Here is a 22,083-nt window from a genome sequence, read left to right on the forward strand (position 1 = left end):
TCTTGTGTCTTTTTTGTAATATAAATAGGTAAAAATCTCATAGGAATGTTAAGAGTATGCATGGAAACACTATGAAATATAAATACAGGATGTTTGTTCTGTAGTGAAATTAAGTTACTTAAATGATGCATTCTTCACTTATGGCAGTTTGCATTATTTTTACGTGTTAAAATCTAGAAAAGCCTTGGTAACTTCTGCTCCAGTGTTTTGCACTACAATGTGTTTTTTAATAGCTTTTCTGTGACGTAGCCCAAATGTGCGATGCATGTGTTTGTGTACATAGGTTGCATTAATACTTTTCACTTTCTCATGAACAGAACAGAATCATTAAAGGTGTATACCCAGCTAGCCCCTCCTCTTGGCTATTTGTTGTCATAGCAATCCTGGCCACTATGTACATGCAGTCTGATCCATCTATGGGCCTCATTGCTAAGATTCGGGAGCACCTACCCCTTAGGTAACACTTCCTTTTACCCTTCAACAAACTTCTTCTAAATGGTTAACAGTTGCATGGTAAAATTTGAAATGGAGAAATTAAGCACTTTTTTTATGATGATGATGATTTTTTTATTCATTAAATGTTTAATGGGTGTTTAATTGTTTAAATTATTCCTAATAAACATTTCATAAAAACTCCTTTTGTTAACTAAGGTAATACAAATGTCATTTTTATTCCCAATTGTTGGAGTTTGTATTAATTCTTTTGATTATTACATTTATGCATTTGGCAGACGCTTTGAAGCAACATACAGTGCATTTAGGCCATACATTTTTTTTTTACCGTGTGTTCCCTGGGAATCAAACCCACAACCTTTTGCGCTGCTAACGCAGTGCTCTACTACTGAGCCACAGGAAATTATTCAATTCTGATTCTTTTTAGAACTTTTTAGAACTGACAAATAAGACCGTTGACCATAGTAACGGTACAGAACTGTAAAATAAATAGAAATAGCATAGACATAATTTATTTATTTTATTTATTTATTTATAGTGTGGTATCTTGGAAAATCTGTGCAGCTTGAGACACGTTAGAGGTCTTTTATGAAACTCCAAAAGATGCAGTGTCTCCATTTTTCCTCCATTTAAACTCATTGTTCTTAAGGTGAAACAATAGAGAGATCTTATTTATGGTTTAATCATGTGTGTCTTTAATTTGCATAGCAGTCCTGTGTTGTTGTAGTCAGTGTTTCATGTGTCCAGAATGTTTGCATTTACATTTACATTTACATTACATGTAGTCATTCAGCAGACGCTTTTATCCAAAGCGACTTACAAATGAGGATGATAGAACCAATCAAACAAACAATAATAAATAATAAAATAAATAAAAGATTAAAAAGTAGATAGAATAAGTAATAGAATTTAAGGTCTAGTATCAGAGGGTTAAGATATTATAATTTTTTATAGTTAGTAAACAAAATAAGTAGATAGTAAAAGAATAGAGAATGTTAGTGTTAGAGGGTCATGTTTTTTTTTTAAGTAAATAAAAGAAAAATAGTAGATAGAATAGAAAAGTGCTAGTATTAGAGGGTCAAGTGTAGATGAAAGCAATGTGGCTAAAGACAAGACGATCGAGTTGGGGCAGGTCATTCCACCAGCAGGGAACAGTTAAGGTAAAAGTCTGTGAAAGTGATTTTGTGCCTTTTTGGGATGGCACTATAATGTGCCGTTCACTTGCAAGCTTCTGGAGGACACATAAGTCTGAAGAAGTGAATTTAGGTATAGGGGTGCAGAGCCAGTGGTTGTTTTGTGGGCAAACATCAATGCCTTGTTAGCCAATGCAAATTGATTAACTGTGGCGTGACGTGCTCTTTTCGGATTGTTAAAGACTAATCTTATTGTTGCATTCTGGATTAGTTGCAGAGGTTTGATAGAAATGGCTGGAAGACCTGCCAAGAGTGTGTTGCAATAGTCCAGCCTGGACAGAACAAGAGCTTGAACAAGGAGTTGTGTAGTAACTTTTGTGACATGACAACATTTGAGTGTATTTAAACAGCATAATATTAACCTGGAAGAGATGATGCAGGTTCTGTCTTCTGTGTTTCTCTCTTGTCAGTCTGTCATTGAGTGCTCAAGGTCAGACGGTCCTGTCAGTGCTGCTGTTCAGTACTCTGCTGTGGTTGTCTCTCATTCTGGCTCTGAGGTTCTGCCTAAAGCTTCTCTTATCATACCACCGATGGATGTTTGAGCTACATGGACGTATTTCTACCAAGACCAAAGTCTGGGCGGTTAGTACCCTGATTTTAGATCAAATTTTAGAAGATGTTTCTTCTTTCTTTTTTTTTAATGAGAATCTGATTTGCTCTAGCTCAAAATGCCTCATTACATCTCTCATCAGATTTATATATGTAGGGGCAGATTTCTGTTTCCAGTTACTAGTAGACTGACAAATGAAATATGTTCTGCACCGTTTTTAGCTATCAAAGATTCAGCAATGGGTTAGCCATTTCAAGTGTGAAAAGCCCTTTAGTGTTAAAAATTTCCAAATCTGATTTTTTTTCTTCTCACTTTAACAAATTCACGCTAATGCTCAAGTCTATGACAAGTCATACTTGCAATTATAACAAATCCTCATCTGTATTAGCCGGCTAGATAATATAACCACGGTGACACATTAAAATAAGAACAATTTCCAACAACACTTTTCAATACATCACTGAAGTCCAAATGTCGAAGTGTTCAAGGCATAAAAGCACACATACATGATCATTAGATGTGGAATATTGTATATTGATAACACAGCACCATCCCAATAGAGGAGGAGACATTATAGTCAAAGCTGTCACACTGGACCACATCAGTCATTCTTATTGTTGTGCTCTATATATTTACCCTGTATATTTTTCTATTTGACTGTTTCTCTCTCTTGTTTTCCATGTCAGACCCTAGTTAGGTTGCTCTCCAGTAGAAAGCCATTACTGTACAGCTATCAGACATCTTTACCACACCTGCCTGTACCTTCCATTAAAGACACATTGGAAAGAGTGAGTCAATGCAGTGTAAATTAAATTATAACATAATGTGCACGAGTCTGTGTTTTCTGGGAAGTGAGTGATGATGAAGATTGGCAGGGTTCTTGGAGTTTTGGATACCAGTGAATGCTATCACAACCGTTCTCTCTGTTTCAGTATCTTGAGTCAGTGAAGCCACTGCTAGATGTGGATGGTTTTCAGCGAATGACAAGACTGGCTGCTGAGTTTGAGAAAAGTCTGGGTAACCGCCTACAAAAATATCTCAAACTTAAAGCACTGTGGGCCACAAACTATGTAAGTGCTAAACAGTTCTTAACAATTATTTTCTGGTCAATGTCGTAACTATCATCAGTCTTATCTATTATGAACATGTATTTACATATAATACTTTAGCTGATTAAAATCAAGTAAATGTGACAACTGATAATTGATCATTAATAAAAATGGTATTAAATCTTAGATACTTAAAGGAATAGTTCAGTCAGAATTGAAAATGTGCTCTTTACCTTCAGGCCATCCAAAATGTAGATGAGTTTGTTTTTTCATCAGAACAGATTTGGAGAAATTAAGCATTACATAATTTGCTCACTAATGGATCATCTGCAGTGAATGGGTGCCGTCAGAATGAAACATCAAGTAATCCACACAACCCCAGTCCATTAATTAATGTAGCGAATACACTCAGCTTTTAACTTCACTAGAGGTTAATTGATTGACTAGGGTTGTGTGGATTACTTGTGGATATTTGTGATGTTTTTATCAGGTGTTTGACATTCTGACATTCTGACGGCACCCATTCACTGCAGAGGATCCATTAGTGAGCAAATTATGTAATGCTAAATTTCATCCCATTTTTTTTTCTTTTCGATTGGGAAACAAACTCATCTGCAGCTTGAATGGCATGAGGGTGAGTACATTTTCAGCATATTTTCATTTTTGGTTAAACCATTCTTTAAAAACCACTTTATTTAATTGGCAATAATTTTCAAATGTGATCTGAAGAGCTAATTTTAAACTGACTTGAAATTTTAAATCGGTTGCAAATAGATGTCCCAGCATTCTGTTGAATATTGACATTTTAACAGCATTTTCAAGCATTTTTTTAAAGCAGTGTTCTAATACTCTCATAGTCGACTGTATGATCATGTGAATGGTGTGTGTGTATCAGATCAACACAGTGAAATTATGAACCTTTGGAGATCTTTAATTTGTAATAGAGTTATTTAATTTTTTATAGACATTTGATTAGGATAATTTAGTCTTATGTAGAGTCAGAATGTTAATTATTTTATTGTATCGTCTAGGTTAGTGACTGGTGGGAAGAGTATGTTTATCTCCGGAGCCGGAGTCCCATTATGGTCAATAGTAATTATTATGGCATGGTATGTGGGCCTACACCATTACTCACTGTCACTTTCAATAATCTAATGCTATGATAACAAAGAAAGGAATATCTCACCCTGCGTCTGGTTATGCACAGGATTTTCTGTATGTGACACCCACGTCTACTCAGGCAGCTCGAGCAGGGAATACTATCACAGCCCTGTTCCTATATCGCCGCAAAGTCAACCGAGAGGAGCTCAATCCTGTATGTGACAAAAACATTTTTTAAGGTTGTGTTTTTTTGTCATGATTTTGTATGTGGCATCCATGGCTAATCGGACACTTATGTTACGGGTCAACTACCTATATGTATACAAAATATGAATTATTAAACAGTCATAATCCTGTATTGTTCAACTGAGAATATTTTGAACAGTTTTGCTTTAAGTCTTTGAGATCCTGTACTCTGGTTCCCCTAGAGTCGTATTCCTGGTACAGTCATACCGCTGTGTGCAGCTCAGTGTGAACGCATGTTCAACACCACACGCACGCCTGGAGAGGAGACGGGTACACACACACACACACTCACAGAGACACAAATACACATAAAAAGGGATCTTATGTTATTGACGTAGTCTTGTGATTTCTCAGATGTGCTGCAGCATTGGCAGGACAGTGAGTTTGTCGCCGTGTACCACAGGGGCCGGTATTTCAGGTTATGGGTTTACCGAGCAGGACGCCTGCTGTCACCCAGAGAGATCCAGTATCAGATTCAAAGGATCTTGGATGACCCCTCACCTCCTTCTCCAGGAGAGGACAAACTAGGGGCACTGACAGCAGGAAACAGGTCAGATTCTTAGAAAGTCTATGTCTGTGTTTGCTTTCCAGAAGAGCGTGTTATGGGATTTTATGTCAAGCACAGATACCCAGAGAATATATGCATTTGCACATATTTTGACATCCATGTATTCCTGATTGCCTGTTAGACAACAAAACTAAAAGAGCTTTGAGACTCTGTGGACTCTTTAACACATGGTTTAAATGATGGCACATTATCATCTATTTTAATACTGTTATCAACAGTAACTTTCAAAGACACTGAATGTGCACATTTTTGTGTTTTTACATTTTAATTATAGTTCATTATGCTCAAATGTTCTATACTCCATTGCTATTACACTCCATTGACATTCTGAGGATTGTCTCGTTTTAAAAAAAATGTTGAGAGTGAAAACTAGAGGTTGAAGGATGAGGACTATTTGATGGCTGAAGCCGACATCTTAGAGAGTAGGGTGGCCAATTGCCGATATATGATATCACACTACTGAATTTAAATATAGAAAAAACAGATGCACCTGTTGAAATTAAATTTCTATTTATTTTATTTATTTACTCAATTATATAATATGAAAAAGAATAAATATGAAAAGTAACTTGATAAAAATATGAATTGGTGAAATAAAGAGATTTATTCAAATTCTGTTATTCTATGGTCTGTTTGAATTCTTGATTCTGATTGGCTGGAAGGTGTGCAATAAAATCGTTTAATGCACAGATAGTTCCAGTCAGTTTGATCACAGTTCTAAATGAATGTGCTACCCTCAAACATTAGTAACCATAGTAACTCAGTGATAGCTGCACACCGATTGTAAACATGTCATATTTTCTTAGCCAAAATGGATGTTTTTGCATGTCATTTAACTTGTGCCGTGAATATGGTAATTTTGATAAATGAGCAGAGGCCAAAGATAAACTTGACCTGGAGAAGATGTCAAAAAAGATGTCAAAAAAGGAAAGTAATAGCGAGTAAAAGGAATGAACATTAGAAGAGCTTATTTTATTATAATATTTTACACAAATAAAGCATTTGTTCAAAATATGAATAAATAGGAAGTAAATACTGTAACTAACAGTGCACTCAGCAATCTGATATGTTTGTGCACACAGGGAATCATATTTTTTCAAATAACTTGACATAACATAATTAGTGCTAATTTTACATACAGCACACAATGAATATGACATGAATATGTCATGGCTGCAAAAAAAAGCAGTTTGAAATCAATCATGCATGTCTAGTGACAGCACACCTCTCCTGTACGCATCCAATTTACATGTTTTTTATGCAGTCTACAAATGCACACTTCAGAGAATCTCACAGCTACATTCAACAAAATTTACAAGGTTAGTTAAATGATTTAGATATTCAGAGACTTGTTTAAATGAAATACATATATGCTGATGGTAGATGACAAAGTATTGTAGCATTTACCTTTGTTACTATTAATCGAAAAGCAAAAGCTATAATACTTTTTAAAATACCCTTTAATAACTTTGCTTAATATATATATTAATATATTAGTCAGAACTATTAAAAAATACAGTAAACTTATTGAATATGGAGAAGGGAGCTCCATGCACTCAGGCAATGACAAATATTGGCCGATATATCGGCATTGGGGACCACTAGTGAAGACTAAAATGAAGAATGCTACAAACAGAAGGATGCATCCTCAGGAGACAGTAACATTAGAAGAGTATTTTTTAAATACTGATTAGGAAATAACAAAGTTTTTCATATATTATGGTAACAATTTACATTAAGGTTTCATTTGTTAACATTACTTGCACTAGTAAACATTAACAAATAATGAACAATACAACATGTCAAGTAGTATGACTTGGAGAAAAAAAGTTTCCATCAGTTCGTCCTTGATAATTCTGAAAAGTCGATTCAGATGGGAAATGTTATTTCTACATGACCTTCAAGTTTGTATAAAAACAGTAAATAATTACAGGCTCAATGTTCTCCAGAACAAACACCAATGTTTTCGGACACCAGTTATCATCCCTATAGATAGGGCCTTTGTAATCTTCAAAATGTAATAAAATCTTCCACCTCTGGAGTTCTCAGCTGAAATCACAGACTTCTGAATAATGTAACCAACAGCTAAACTTCTATTTATACATTACATAAGCACACCGTCTGTCTCCATTCTCAAATGTCATCATCCCCCAATAAAATTTTAAAAGATAAAATAGATAGAATGTCTTTTGAATATAATACATATTTCATCATGCTCATGAAACTCAATCCATCATCCAGAGAAAGTGCTGAAAAGAGGTTTTGTGCATTATTGTGATGAGAACAAAAAACACTGCTTCACAGACGCTCTAAATTCTGCTATACAGATAAACATCAAAGTGTAGCTACTTTGGCAGCAATACAAATATGGAAAGATCAGCAACCCCCCCCCCACTTAGGTTAATTTATGAGATGACAAAAGTCTGGGCAAGCACTGTGCATCATGCTCAGACAGGAAATGCGAGGATGTTGTGCACTACATTAAATGACATTTGCCTTTGTGCAAGAAACAATACTTGCAATGCAAGCGGTTTTATGCTTTCTGTATTTTCTCCCACGCTCTGATGCTGAGTTAGTCTGTAATTGCTATATATAATGCTGATCCTCTGAGAGTTTAATGGAGATCAGCCATTCACATCACCCCTATGAACCTCAGACTAGAGATAAATAATGCAAATTGAAGCATTGTTTGTTTGTGTATTGACTGTCAGGATCTATCCCTTACATATCTGTCTTTAATTTTATTTGAAAAGGCACAATCTCTGTTATTCAGTTAAAATACTCTTAATGGGAGCTGTCTAAGCTTGTAATGATTACTTTAATACATTACTAATTCCTTGTTAAAGTGTGACCCAGATTAAATTGGAGTCATTCTACAGTTGTGATGGTATTTGTTTACAAACTGACACTAAATAAGTACTTTTCAAATCAAATTTTCAATATTGGCTAATGTCCATTTGTCAAGGGTAATGCATGATGCTACACCTACTTAAACGTAATAGGAACCATGACAAGTAGGAATCTGGGAAAATTTCATGGTGAAGATATTATCTAAATAAATAATTACAGAGATTAAAAGCAGCAATTTTACATTTGCTGGTTTAAAAATGAAATTAATTTTTAGAAAGTAAATAAATAATTTATTTATTTATTTACTTTACAATATTTATTTTTAAATTAACTTCTGTTCCTGGACCATAACTGGTAGAACAGTGAGCTAAACTTATTCTTGATAATATTTTTTATATGATATGAATATGAATGTATTCCAAGTTTACTTCATACTGATACATAGCAGATGTTTTCCAAATGGTCAGACAGAGTCAGCAAAAAACCTATTAGTTAAAATATTTTTAATCCATATTTTAGGGCCTTTACAGTTAATCAACAATAGAGTAGAAGCATGGGGAAATGCATGTTCTTTCTGATTCAAAACCAAATATTACCTTACCAACATTCTCAAGATTTTTCCCCACCTTTTAAGATCTCACTAAGATGTCTTAAAGGAAGTTTTTCCTTATCAGCTGTAAGTGCATGTTATCTGTGATGGCTCAATAAAAATGCTTCCATGATACTGTTTTTGTTTGTCACTCATGTTAGGACGCCCTGGGCTCAGATGAGAAAGCAGTTCTTCAGTTCTGGAGTTAACAAGCGCTCACTGGACTGCATTGAGAAAGCAGCCTTCTTTGTCACGCTAGATGATCAGGAAGAAGGCATGATGGGGGAAAATCCCTCTGTGAACTTGGACCGCTATGCAAAATCCCTCCTTCATGGAAAATGCTATGACAGGTGGGAGAGCAGCATAACTTGTTTGTAATAAGAAACTTTGCATATCCAGGACATGGCTGAACTTCTGTCCTCCTTCCCTCAGGTGGTTTGATAAGTCATTTTCTGTCGTGGTGTATAAGAATGGAAAGAATGGGTTGAATGCAGAACATTCTTGGGCCGATGCTCCTATAGTGGCCCACCTGTGGGAGGTAAGTGTAGGAGTCTCAGAGCATTAATATAATTGGCCTTTATCATACATCAAACGTCATGGTTCAAGTTTCAATATTAGTCACCAACCCACTGCCCATGTCCTTTAAAACATTTACGTCACTAATTTTAGAATATGCCGTTGTCTGTGTCTGTGGGGGTTCTATTCAGGACAAAGACCACTTTCACATCCTCTACAGCAGTTTTCTGCAAAAGACATTCCATTCATGCCCCCAGACATACTAAATACTAGATACTTAAAAGTGCAAGCAGTCTTGTTTGGGTTGAATGTTTTTCAGATTGTGTATTTTACTGTCTTAGTTCACTCTGGCCACAGACGCATTTCATTTGGGTTACACCGCGGATGGGAACTGCAGGGGAGAGATTGAGCACTCCTTACCACCTCCTCAACGGTTGAGCTGGGACATACCGCTGCAGGCGAGATGAATAGCTTTCTCTTTTCTCAATGTACACTTTCCGTGTTCCTCATCAGTTCTTGGAATGCAGTGTCACTGATCAGGTTCTTCATGCAATCTGCATAACATCTGAGGATGATTGCAAACCATGCAGATATGCACATGCACACACAAATAACATCTTCTTCCTTCTTCCTTCTCCCTCAACTTTCATGATGTTTAGAAGAAGATTCATTGACCGATTCTATATTATTCCACAGCCACATAAGTCTGAAGGATGATAAAGGGTTAGTTCACCCAAAAATGAAAATTAACCCATAAATTACTCACCCTCAAGTCATCATACAAATAAAATACAAAACTCTTTCATATCAATCAACACGTGTTTTATTTAAAAATTGTCTTTGATCTTTCAAGCTGTTTAAATGGCACTTAGCGGGCGTTGCAGTGCTTCAGTCCAGAAAGTTAAATAAAAAGCACCCATCCATAACAAAAAGTGTCTCACACAGCTCCCGGGGGTGAACAAAGGCCTCCTGTAGCGAATCGATGCATTTTTGTAAGAAAAATATCCATATTTAAAACGTAATAATCACTTTTATCTAGCTTGTCCCAACAGTTGTACACGGAAGCAGTTCCAGGAGCATGACGTATGAGGTCAGCATTGCGCATGCGCCGGTGAGTCCCTTGCGCTTCTGTTTGTGTCACTTCTGAGCAGCGCATGCACAAAGCCAAACTCATACGTCATCCTCATGGAGTGGCTTCTGTTTACAACAGTGAGTGCAAGCTAGATTCAAGTGATTATTACATTTTAAATATGGTTATTTTTCTTACAAAAACCCATCGATTCGCTACTAGAGGACTTTGCTCATTCCCCGGAGCTGTGAGAATGGGTGCTTTTTATTTAACTTCTTTTGGACTGAAGCACTGCAACACCCACTGAGTGGGATTAAACGGCTTGGAAGATCAAAGTAAATTTTTAATATAACTTCGACTGGATTCGTCAGAAAGAAGAAAGTCATATACACCTAGGATGCCTTGAGGGTGATTAATTTATGGGTTAATTTTCATTTTTGGGTGAACTAACCCTTTAACATAAATTCAGGACCTTATCAGTTCTAGATTAGATTTTGCAGTAAACGCTGCATTACTGTTTTAATAATCATATGCCCACTTTAGGCTCTGTTTGGACCATAAAAGCAACACTTTTTTTCCCCTAAAGCAACTATTATTTGAAAATGTTATTGCAAAATAATAAAAATCACAAAAATCTAACCTTCCAACAAGTAAAACAAATAAAAGTGAAATGTTTTTCTCTAAAACACATTGGCCACAACTTTTGCAACCCCTAGAAACTATGAGTAAAAATTCTGGGAAGTACAGTATATGTATGTATGTGTGCATATGTGTGTGTGTATATAAGCCAAGGCTTCCTTTTTCAGAGGACTACATATAAGATAACACAAAGGCCAAAATTCCCTTAATCATCCATCACAATGAGGAAAACCAAAGAATATGTGACCCTGGACCACAAAACCAGTCTTAAGTGTCAATTTTTCGAAATGCATCATCTGAAAGCTGAATAAATAAGCTGTTTAAGTAATAAGTTTGTTAGGATAAGTTTGTTAAAATAAGTTTGTTAGGATCTGACAGCCGAGATACAAATATTTGACCGAGATACAATCTGAGGATGCAAAAAAATCTAAATACTGATAAAATTGCCTTTAAATTTGTCTAAATGAAGTACTTAGCAATGCATTTTACTAACCAGAAATTAAGTTTTGATATATTTACGGTAGGAAATTTACAAAATATCTTCATGGAACATGATCTTTACTTAATATCCTAATGATTTTTGGCATAAAAGAAAAATTTATAATTTTTACCCATACAAAGTTTTTTTGGCTATTGCTACAAATATACACCAGTGACTTAAGACTGGTTTTGTGGATGGTCAGGATTTCTAAATTGCCTGAAATGTCTGCATTTTGGCCTTGTTTTCCTATTGATGTGCTCTCTACAGTCCCTATACATTAAATGTATGTGTTTTTCAATTGCTTTAACCATTCTCTCTGGATCCCACCTTCTCGCGCACTATAATTGGACAGTTATGTGCAATGCCTACACACTCATGTGTGTCTATGGAAAGAATACAAATTACGGAATCAATTATCAGTTGATCTAATTTAAATTATTTTAGCATGCAACATTTAAATAGAATTTAATTTAATAAAGCATTTTTTGCTTTTTGTTTTCTTATGTCTATTAATTTATTTATTTAACATTTAGCCAATAGTTTTTTTTTCTTTTTTTGACATAATGCATTTAATTTGTTACTTAATTTAATTTGTTACTTAATTTAATTTAATTTAATTTAATTTAATTTAATTTAATTTAATTTAATTTAATTTAATTTAATTTAATTTAATTTAATTTATACTAAATGAGGGGGAGTTGTGGGCTAATGGTTAGAGTCTGACTTGTAACCCAAAGGTCGCAGGTTCGATTCTCTGTATGATTGAGCAAGGCACCGAACCCCCAACTGCTCCCCGGGCTACAGGTGTGTGATGTGGTGTGTGTGTATTCACTACTTATTACTGCTGTGTGTGTGTGTGTTCACGCACTTGAATGGATTAAAAGCAGAACACAAATTCTAACCATACTTGGCTACATGTCTATAGAGTAATAAAGCATTTTTTTAAATATTTGTTTTAATGCAGGCAGTGGTGGATGAAGTACCTGAAAGCCACATTTATCTAAAAGTATAGATATCTTACCAGAAAATAACTTTGGTAGAAGTTGAAGTCACCGTTTAGAATATAACTTGAGTAAAGGTTTTAATGTATGTGATATTTATTGTACTTAAACGTACTTAAGTATTGAAAGTAAAAATACAAGTAAATGCAGAATGGAAAAGGAGCAGCAAGACTGTGTTCAGTTTTAACTCTTTCTTCCATTTTGTACATTTGGGTTAGCATAAGAACCACTTCATCCGGTACTTTCTCTCTTTCATTCCAACATTATAAAACATTTATTGCAAAAATGCAATCTGCATCTGAAGTAGCGTTTAGATTTATTCACACAGTTTATTGTAGCACAGAGGGGATATGGATGCATAAAACCTGGAGTTTTTTTTTTTTTTTTTAAGATTTTTGTCTTTGCCTGCTTTGGCCTAATTATGTGCCATTCTTTTTTTGTTACCTTGAAAGGCTTTTTCTTTATAATAGGGAAATTACTTTGGCTGTAATGCTCAGACAACTTGCAAAATAGTAAAACTAACATGACAAAGAATCGTGATGTATTATTTCCATATCGCCCACCCCTACACCACTGAATGCAGGGCAGCACGTAAAGCCCAATTTATACTTCTGCGTTGAACCTACATCTTACATCTTAGGTTGTGCGTAGCATGTGTAGCCTATGCTATAGGCTGACGTGCACCTCTCCAAAAATCTAACAGCGCGTCAATTCTACACGGACAGCAAGCGCTGTGATTGGTCTGCTACAATCCCTCCCTCCGTATGTGCTTGAGTTTTGTGTGTGTTTATGTCCACTTTAATATATTTTAATGTTACACCTTCTAATATAAAATAAAACAAAGCAAAGAACAAGTGTCTTTTCATTTATTATACTACATAGCATACATCAGTAGTTGTCCGCGACAAACAATGTTGATCGCCGTGGATCAAGTCCTTGTGGAGACTGAAAGAATGCCATATCTTCTCCTGTTCCGTTGTTGTCTCCTTTTGTAGTTTTAAATAATGATTTTATGATTTGATATTTATTTGCCGCCGTCACGGCTATAATGCTTCTCTGACGAGCTTTTGTCGCTAGTATGCCTGTGGACACTGCATACTAGCAGTTTGCATGTGTACTGCACGTCGACGCGGACAAGAACGCAGAAGTATAAATGAAAACTGATGCATAGCCTACGGTGTAGGTCTGACACAGAATTATATACCAGTCTTAAGAGTTACACAACTTTTTTGTACAGTTCACAGCCAGGCAATCTTATCTAAGTAAATGTATTCTGATGTTCCCGTACAAAGGGAAACCTTTATATGAGTTTCATATCTTTAAGGTTCAGTAATGTTGCACTGGCTCATGTATGTATGCAGGTCATTTGCTTTATTTATAAATTTAATCATTATTTTATTTTTTATGGTTACTATAATAACTACATTATTATTATTGCTGCAGCAATATTTAACGAAACTCTGCATGGCACTTTGCCACTTCACTGTTGTACTTGAAGATCTGAAAATGTATTCATTCAATCAGGGATTTTCCCTGCATTATCTTCTCAGGGTCTATGTCACTTGCTAATAAGCAGGTTTTTTTTGTTTTTTTAGTCAACTTCCTTGTGTGCATTCCTGACAATGGAAGCAATGATTGTGTTTTGAATGATATTAAGGATGTGTCCAATTGCCAGAACACAAGTTCTTTTACGCAATGTAAAATATCTTTAAAAATTTACTTTAAGGGTGCTTTCACACTTGGTTTGATTGCCTGGTCTGAAGCAGAGTTCGATTCCTCCCCCTTCCCCCGCCCCCACTGGACTGTGTTCACATTATATTATTTAGGTCTGAACTGCGGTTCATTTGTGTCAATAAGCCAGCAGCTGTTTACCCCGTTGCTTAGTAATGATGGTGCAGGAGAAGGCAGCAAAATGCATATCATTGCTCTCTTCAATTTTATATTTATTTTTTTGAAACGTTGGTTTTGTTTCCAAAGCTTCAGTAAATAACGGCACTTATGTCTGTCTTACAATTGTACTACAAATACTGCAAATGCTATAAAGAACGCTGAAGCGAACAGAAATTAGATACAGCACGTCAGTCACACTCATCAGGAAAGTGAGTGAAACACACACAAACACACATTTTATCAAATAATACGTCATTAATAGCAGTTCACTTCTGCGATTTGGTACGATTGCGCTCACATCAGCAGCAAACTGTGCCGGAGTTCACTTGAACCGTACCCCAGACCACCCCTTTTAAGCAGACTCAGGTACACTTTGCACCCGTTTGGAAGACCGTGTTCACATCATCCATCAATCGAACCTGGGTGTGAACACCAAAAGTGCTAGTGTGAAAGCACCCTAAGTCTTTGCTTATAGCACATTATCAAAGTATTCTTAAAGGGATACAAACCTCTGTGCATTTCTTTCTTCTGCAGAACACAGAAAAATATATTTTAAAGAATCTTGGGAACCAAACTGCTTTACTGTAGGAGAATGTAAGCCCATCAGATGGATTTTTTTTTTGTATTAATATTAGTACCTGTAATAAAATCTGTGAAATAAAGTCTTCCGCGGCCTACACGTGCTGACATTCCAAGTATGTCTTGAATCATCATGTATTATGATGTTCTTTTCCTCAGTTGACTGGCAGAATAGATTTTTTTTATAAGTGCATAAAACCTAGAAGTATTTTTCCTTCTAAAAATGTCAAATCTTTAGGATATTTCTCTTCATTTCCCCTACAGAAGCGAATGGGTAACTATAGAAACTAGGATTTCTATTTTCCACCATGCTAATCCATGATCCCGGTGCATGACACGTTGCCAACTGTGTTTTTGATTTAATGTGAGTGTTGTCATCACTAATACAACATTCAGCAGTGTTCTTCAAAAGCCCAAATGAATGAAAACCAATCACAGGCACACTGATCTCCTCTTTCTGCTGTCTTTCTGTAGGTTCAGATGCAGGTGTCAGAGTCTCTCGCTGTTGCGCAGGCACTGGCTGATGATGTGGACTGTCATGTGTTTCCCTTCAGAGAGTTTGGGAAAGGCCGCATCAAGAAAATGAAATTGAGCCCAGATTCCTTCGTGCAGCTGGCCTTGCAGCTGGCCTACTATAGGGTACTTCACATCTTCATCTTAACAAGGCAAAAGCAGTGATGATAATAAGTATGCATGAGAAAAGTCCCACATATTAAAGGTCAACATTCTTAATACAGTAGGTCATTTTTTTGGCCCTGGGAAGAGACTTCTTCTTCTTTGTCTTATGTAATGTCTCCATACTCCCATTCTGCTTGCAGTACAGCTAAAATTAATATAATGTGAATTACACAGGAAGTTGTTTTCTAGACCACTATCTCAATTGTTCTTTGATTTTTAGGATAGAGGGACTTTCTGTCTGACTTATGAAGCCTCCATGACTCGTCTGTTTCGTGAGGGTCGCACTGAGACCGTACGATCCAGCTCCAATGAAAGCTGTGCCTTCGTCCTCGCATTGGAAGCAGGAGAGGTTATGTCAATACTTTGAATTCTTAGATTCTTCCTTCTACCTTTTGGGGACTTTTTAAAGAAGGAAATGTTGAAACCCTATCAACGGTGTACATTTCACAGTGATTTTTATCAGAATGCCTCAAGGGACTGGAGCCAGCTGAAATCCAAAAAAATATTATATTTCCGTCTCTGTTACTAACAGCACTGCACAGATTAGCAGAGGAAGAATGCCACCTAAAAATAATTTATTAGTTCAAAAATAAAAATATAATATGAATGATGAATAAATAGACATTTAAACTGTTTATTTCGTGTTTAAAAATGAAGTTAAATGTAATAAACTAATAAATCTAAAGTTTTATAACTTAAGTGGTTCATTTATAAAGTAAATCATTTGGCTGAATAATAAAGAAAAGCAATTTGTATTTGTAAATACTTTATAAAAATACTATTTAGAGCTTGCATGCAAAATATGCTTTTATTATTTATTGTATAATTAAATTACATTTTTAAACATTTTATTATTTTATTTGAATACATTGATAGTTGAGTTTTTCATTTTATTAAATTTTATGCCATAGCCCTCCATTATTACTTTGTACTGTCATGTAACTCCTCGCATGGCAGTTATTTCATTTTGCCTGATTTTTATTCATAGGACAGAGAACATTGCCACAAGCTGTTACGAAAGGCTGCTGAGAAACATCAGAACCTCTACCGCTTGGCCATGACCGGATCTGGCATTGACAGACACCTCTTTTGCCTATATGTGGTCTCAAAATACCTGGGGGTAGAGTCTCCTTTCCTTAAAGAGGTTGGTGTTTGTCTGTATTGGGGAGACTGGTTCATTTTGTGCAGTCATGGATGTGATCATCTTGATAAACAACCGCAAAAAATATCATGCATGCTTTTCTTCAAAGATCTTATCTTTGACCTCTCAACTACCACCAGTGAGTCTTCAAACAATCCTAAGATGTCGTTTAATAGCTTCAAAGAATACAATGAATCACTTTCTAACTAAACTAGTGTGTAAACATTAATTTAATAGCTGATTGTTTGTTTAAAAGGTTAAAGTTAAAAGGTTAAAGTGTGATGTAAAGGGCATTTATGGCTTAAAAGATGTGCGTGCATGAAGTTGTTGGTTCATTTGTGTGTGTGGCTGGGGACTTGCAGGTGTTGTCAGAGCCCTGGCGTCTCTCCACCTCTCAGACCCCCGTGCAACAAATGGAGCTGTTTGATTTGGTCAACCATCCTGAGTTCATCTCGCTGGGAGGAGGCTTTGGTCCGGTGAGTAATTGACCAACACACACATAAACAGAAAGAAGCACTCATGCGTTAACTGTGTTCATGTTTTGTTCCTGTGTGGTGGCTGATGATGGCTATGGTGTATCTTACATTATTATGGGCGAGGAAATGATTAACTTCCATGTGTCCTGCAAGCACTCCTGCACAGAGACTGTAAGAGCAAAACAACCCAACCTCACTACACAGTCTTAAAATCATGCTTGCACTTTCAGATCAATGAATTGCTTGCCTGTTTTTATGAAGCTGCATCGATCATTTTTAATACACTGACATTGTAATGTATATAAAGAGGTTAAATATGTACAAAAGACAAAAAAGTAATGCATCTGAAGTATATTAATATAGTTCATACAGTTCCTATTTTAAAAATAATATTATTAATCCAAAAGAATTTATTTATAATGTTTTAGTGTCTATGGCTTTGTTTTTATGCATCTTGTATATTCTGTGCATTATTATTTTTATTATTATTATTTCTGTATGTTCATTTACTGTAGGGTAGGCTTAACTTTCGAGATGTATTATTCTTCTTATATTTAAAAGGCATTTGGTGTTCTGTTGAGTAAGATAAGTGATTTTATTTCATAATGCTATGATTATGTAGCATATTAAATTAAAGTGCAATGTTCGTTTTTCTTGTTTATAGGACTCTCATAAGTTTGGGTCTCAAATCAGTCAAGCCATGATGGATCTCATGACTCTGCTGAACCCAGACTTCAAGGAAGCAACAAAAGCCAACCCTGACAAACAGTCATAAATCCTGCTGTGTGCTTGTTTGAAGACGGGTTCATAATTATTTCATTATTTGTGCATTTTTTTTTAAAATATATATTCATTTGTTTGTTGGGTTTGAGGTTGTGATATAGTGGATCTATCCGTGTCAATACTAAAAAATAACTAGTAGGGTTTCTGGATTTGCCAATTGCTGCTGCACCAGTTTTACTGAATACCTTTCATAAATCTCTATAATTGGTGTGCTGAAGAATAACAGCTGTATGATTGACAGCTCTGTAAACAGCAAAATGGTGTCTAGCCACCAAACTACTGTGTGTGTTTAAGTTTGCTGAAATCTGTAGTTGTGTCTTTAAAGGGTTTGGTTATGAAGAAAGACTGTGTAGTTGAAACTACAGCATTAGTCTAATGGAAGTCAGCTCCAAAAAAAAAAAAAAAAAAAAACACATGGCAGCTTTAATAATGTTATTTCTGGTACTTCAAATTAAACCGTTTTTCTATTAAAAACCATGAAAAATGCAAAAATTTTATCATTAGGGTATGGGACATTTTTCTTATCTACCCAGGGTGCCCTGAAATTGTGTGGGGCCAAGCTAACCTGGCAAACCTTGAAAGAGAAAAATAAATATATGTAGTGATGTTATTTGTACAGGCATGAAGCTATCAAATTCACCGGTGCAGTAATGACATAGCATGGTCCATGAATCTCTTTGCGGATTTTAAATGGATCGACTCTGATTAACTCTGTTAAAGCCTTGGTTACAAATGAATATTGACGAATCTGCTTGCTTAGACAGCTGATGTTAATACAGCACAGTTTTAGTAATGCATTAGATGCTCTTTAAAAGACATGGCTTTTATTTTTTTTAATGCAATATAAATAAGTTATGACATTAAATGTGCCACTTCTGATACTTAAAATAATTTTACAGAAGCAGTAACAATATTGAAATGTTCTTGTATTGTTATATTCAATTATACTGTAACTTGTAATTATTTATATTTTCTTTGCTTCAGTCAGACTCTTGTATATGAACATCTCAGGAAAACATAAGTACGTTCAAAGCACAGTATGGCCTTCTGTTACTTTTGTAGGGGACATAAGAATATGTTTTTTACTTGTAGGTAAATAAGATGAAATAAAAATATTTAAATTGCAATGAAATATGAGATATTCCTGTGACATCTCTCCAAGTACTTTCGTTGTTACTTTTCACGTAACAAGCTGCCACAAAAACTTTAAATAAAAATAAAAAAAATTACCCTCTGACCTCTGTTAGGTCGTCCTAAAAGCAAAAGAGAAAAGGACGAAATGACGCAATGGATTAGAAAGCGCACAACGTGCACGTCTGTTACCTTTGGGAACACTACGCCGCGAGCCGTGCTCAAGTGTTGAGTCAACACCAATTCAAACTTGTCGATATTCACAGTATCTGTCTCTCGGGCGGGCCTAATTGCTTAAATGAAACACCCTCCGTTTCATTGGTTATAGTACCTAAGTCAGTGCATAGTTGAAAGAGGGTGGGGACTTTCTCCGAGTCCATAAACGACTGCACATTAACTAAGTAACGTAAAGGTCTAACTGCAGAACCATGTTGGTTTCGAAACCGCGCTACACTTCGGACGGTAAGCCCACGCTTACGTGATAACTCTAAATTAACACTGTGAAATTCCACTTGGTCACTTTCTCCTGCTTCCTGTCTGGTATCTTAGGGGGATTTTAAACTCACAGCAACACAAGGGGGCTTGTTGCTTGAGGCTGCAAAACGAAAGTATGTTGCAGACCAAGACAAGGCGGCTGAAAGGTAAGGCGTGCGTCTGAGAGTGTGCGGTGAGATGTAAATCTCCATTGGATTTTATTCTAAAATATCATAAAAAATCAAATATCTTGTATTTAGTTAGTTCTTAAATATTAATACAAAATATAAATGTATTAAATAGCCATTTGGGTAGTCTGTTATAATACTATAACAGAATTGTTTGTCATCTGTTAGTGGGATCGATATTAAAGTGGCATGGTTTCGTGGGAAGTTGTTCCCCGATTTAGTGACGTATCCGTGTGCGAAGTCCACGGGGACGTGTTAAGCGGGAAAAATTCTGGATTTCTGCGTCCTAGATTTCAATCCTGTCCTATTTAGGCAATAGGCATTCTTTCTGCGCTCGAGGAGCGTATCTCTGCAGTCGCATGGGGACTGTTAAGCGATTTCTCTTGTATGTGTATTTTAAATATTTTATGTTTAAATGGCATATAACTTAACGGAATGCATCCATTGCCTGTCAGTTTTTCTGAATCATTTCTCTGAACGAAAAGTCACCCGTGTAAAGTTCCACTTTTGAGTGTCTGCACGTAGGCTCTATCTGCAGATCGGTCAGTGCCCTCTGTGTGAGAACGGAGCTTGAAGTGAAGGAGCGGATTCAGCGCTAACGTTTCAATCCGATGTTCGGCAGACAGTTGCACTGACAGATAAAACCAGAGGCTACAGATTGACATGTGCCAGTGATGAAGGCTAGGCTATTTGTGTGCCTGTGAACAACAAGCAGGGTCGTGTAATAGCTCTCTCTTCAGTGAGGAACACATCATCTGTTGTATTAATAAATAAAAAAAATTAAACATTTAAAATGATGTCATGTAGTCTGTTAGGCCTTAATAGGAGCAAATAGTCTGTACATTGTCTGTAAATTGTCGTAATTTTGTATTAATTAAAACATCTTTCACATAGCTTTTCTGTCTGTGTTTAAGTGTAGAATGTGTGGAAGGTAAAGCAAGCAGACAGGGACCGGATGCAGGGTGTCACACACACACACACACACACACACACATATATATAGCCTATGTATATATATATGTATGTGTGTGTAAGCAGGCACCATTACATTCAACTACTGACAAAGCACAAAATAAACACCCGGGGAGACTAATCAAGGGGAACCAATGTACAATCCCACACAAGACAACACATGTAACATGTATGCTATTGTAGGTATAATCACAGGATATTTCTTGACACCCCACCCCAGACCTGACTGATTTACAAATACTTGTTGTAGCCCTAACAATAATGTACACTTGTTAATGTGTTTAATCTTGTTGGCTTTTTGGTTTTTTTGACCATCTGGTGCTCCTTGTATGGCAGTCGTATTTTTATTTTTTTTTCAGTGAAATGAATGTAATATGTTTTAATATAATGTCTTTAACTTAATATTATGCGCTCTTCAATGCGTTGTATTCTGCAAGAGATTGCATACACAAGAAAATTCAAATGTTATAAAAACGGTTTCAGGTAGCCTAGGCTATGTTCATTCATTTCTATCGTCTGTTTGAACTCTGCACTGTTTTCGTTCGGGAAACGGTCTGTAAAAGCATTTCACATGTAGCATACAGGGTGAGCAGGGCACAAACGCAGGGTTAATTGTAACACTACAAGATTTAAACATTGCCACATTGCAAAATTTCGCAATATTTCCTTGACATATCATCTCTATATTGAGAAAAAAGTTCAAATGGCCAAAGTTCAAAAATCTTCTGAAGATATTGCTGAACATTAAACCATTCCAAAAGTAAATTTCTGACTTAGCCTAAGTGAATTTGTCTTCTCGTTTTTTAGTGTGTATTTAAAATGACACATCTTACCTATTTCATAATTATTAGATAGTTTTACCTATTTCATAATTATTAGATAGTTCTGCTTTGCTTCTTATGCTTTTCTAAAAATAAGTGTTGGATTGTGCTCCGCTCTCACCTACACACACGGAAGGACCATGGATGCATATTGTGTGCTGAACCCCGCGATGAGTTTAACAACACGCAGCGCAGATTGCAGTTCACTGAACCTATCCCACTTCACTTTTATATGGACGTTTCATATTTTAACGTCTGTAAACAAAGACATTTAAACTTAAATATTAGTAGTGAAATTTTACAGTTGTACTCTAAAATAAAATAGTTATTTTTCTTAAATAGCCTACTTAATTTCTGTCATATCAAACTTTTAATTAAGATTAGGCTTAAATGTCAGTTGTTTTTTTTTATCTCAAATATTTTGGTGGGTCGTGAAATAGATTATAGCCTACTTGTCTAGGTGGGTAGTGGAATGGAATGGGTTTTTGGATTTTGTGTCACACAACTAAACACACATGCATTTGTCCATACAGGTTTTAATTCTCTTCAAAAATATTTATATAGATTTTAAATCTTGGCTGGTATCTTTTAATTCATTCATTATTTATTTATTTATAAAGTACATTTAAAACAACCCAGTGTTAA

The 22,083-nt window shown here is 35.7% G+C and overlaps 1 protein-coding gene across 1 annotated transcript in view; it reads left to right on the forward strand.

The window, feature by feature from the left end:
- cpt1a2b (carnitine palmitoyltransferase 1A2b) overlaps positions 1-22,083 on the forward strand; it is a 31,279-nt gene that overhangs the window by 5,972 nt on the left and 3,224 nt on the right. The window contains exons 3-20 of the mRNA XM_042724214.1: positions 318-457; positions 2,057-2,228; positions 2,883-2,984; positions 3,129-3,266; positions 4,277-4,354; positions 4,453-4,560; positions 4,775-4,862; positions 4,947-5,142; positions 8,761-8,949; positions 9,032-9,137; positions 9,457-9,573; positions 15,249-15,413; positions 15,673-15,801; positions 16,441-16,596; positions 16,956-17,069; positions 17,148-17,240; positions 17,734-19,445; positions 19,533-19,624. Coding sequence (XP_042580148.1) covers positions 318-457; positions 2,057-2,228; positions 2,883-2,984; positions 3,129-3,266; positions 4,277-4,354; positions 4,453-4,560; positions 4,775-4,862; positions 4,947-5,142; positions 8,761-8,949; positions 9,032-9,137; positions 9,457-9,573; positions 15,249-15,413; positions 15,673-15,801; positions 16,441-16,596; positions 16,956-17,069; positions 17,148-17,240; positions 17,734-17,844 — 2,202 coding nt within the window. The 3' untranslated portion in view covers positions 17,845-19,445; positions 19,533-19,624. The remainder of the gene's footprint in view (positions 1-317; positions 458-2,056; positions 2,229-2,882; positions 2,985-3,128; positions 3,267-4,276; positions 4,355-4,452; positions 4,561-4,774; positions 4,863-4,946; positions 5,143-8,760; positions 8,950-9,031; positions 9,138-9,456; positions 9,574-15,248; positions 15,414-15,672; positions 15,802-16,440; positions 16,597-16,955; positions 17,070-17,147; positions 17,241-17,733; positions 19,446-19,532; positions 19,625-22,083) is intronic.

Source organism: Cyprinus carpio, chromosome A3, assembly GCF_018340385.1.
Source record: "Cyprinus carpio isolate SPL01 chromosome A3, ASM1834038v1, whole genome shotgun sequence".
NCBI classification, from domain to species: domain Eukaryota; kingdom Metazoa; phylum Chordata; class Actinopteri; order Cypriniformes; family Cyprinidae; genus Cyprinus; species Cyprinus carpio.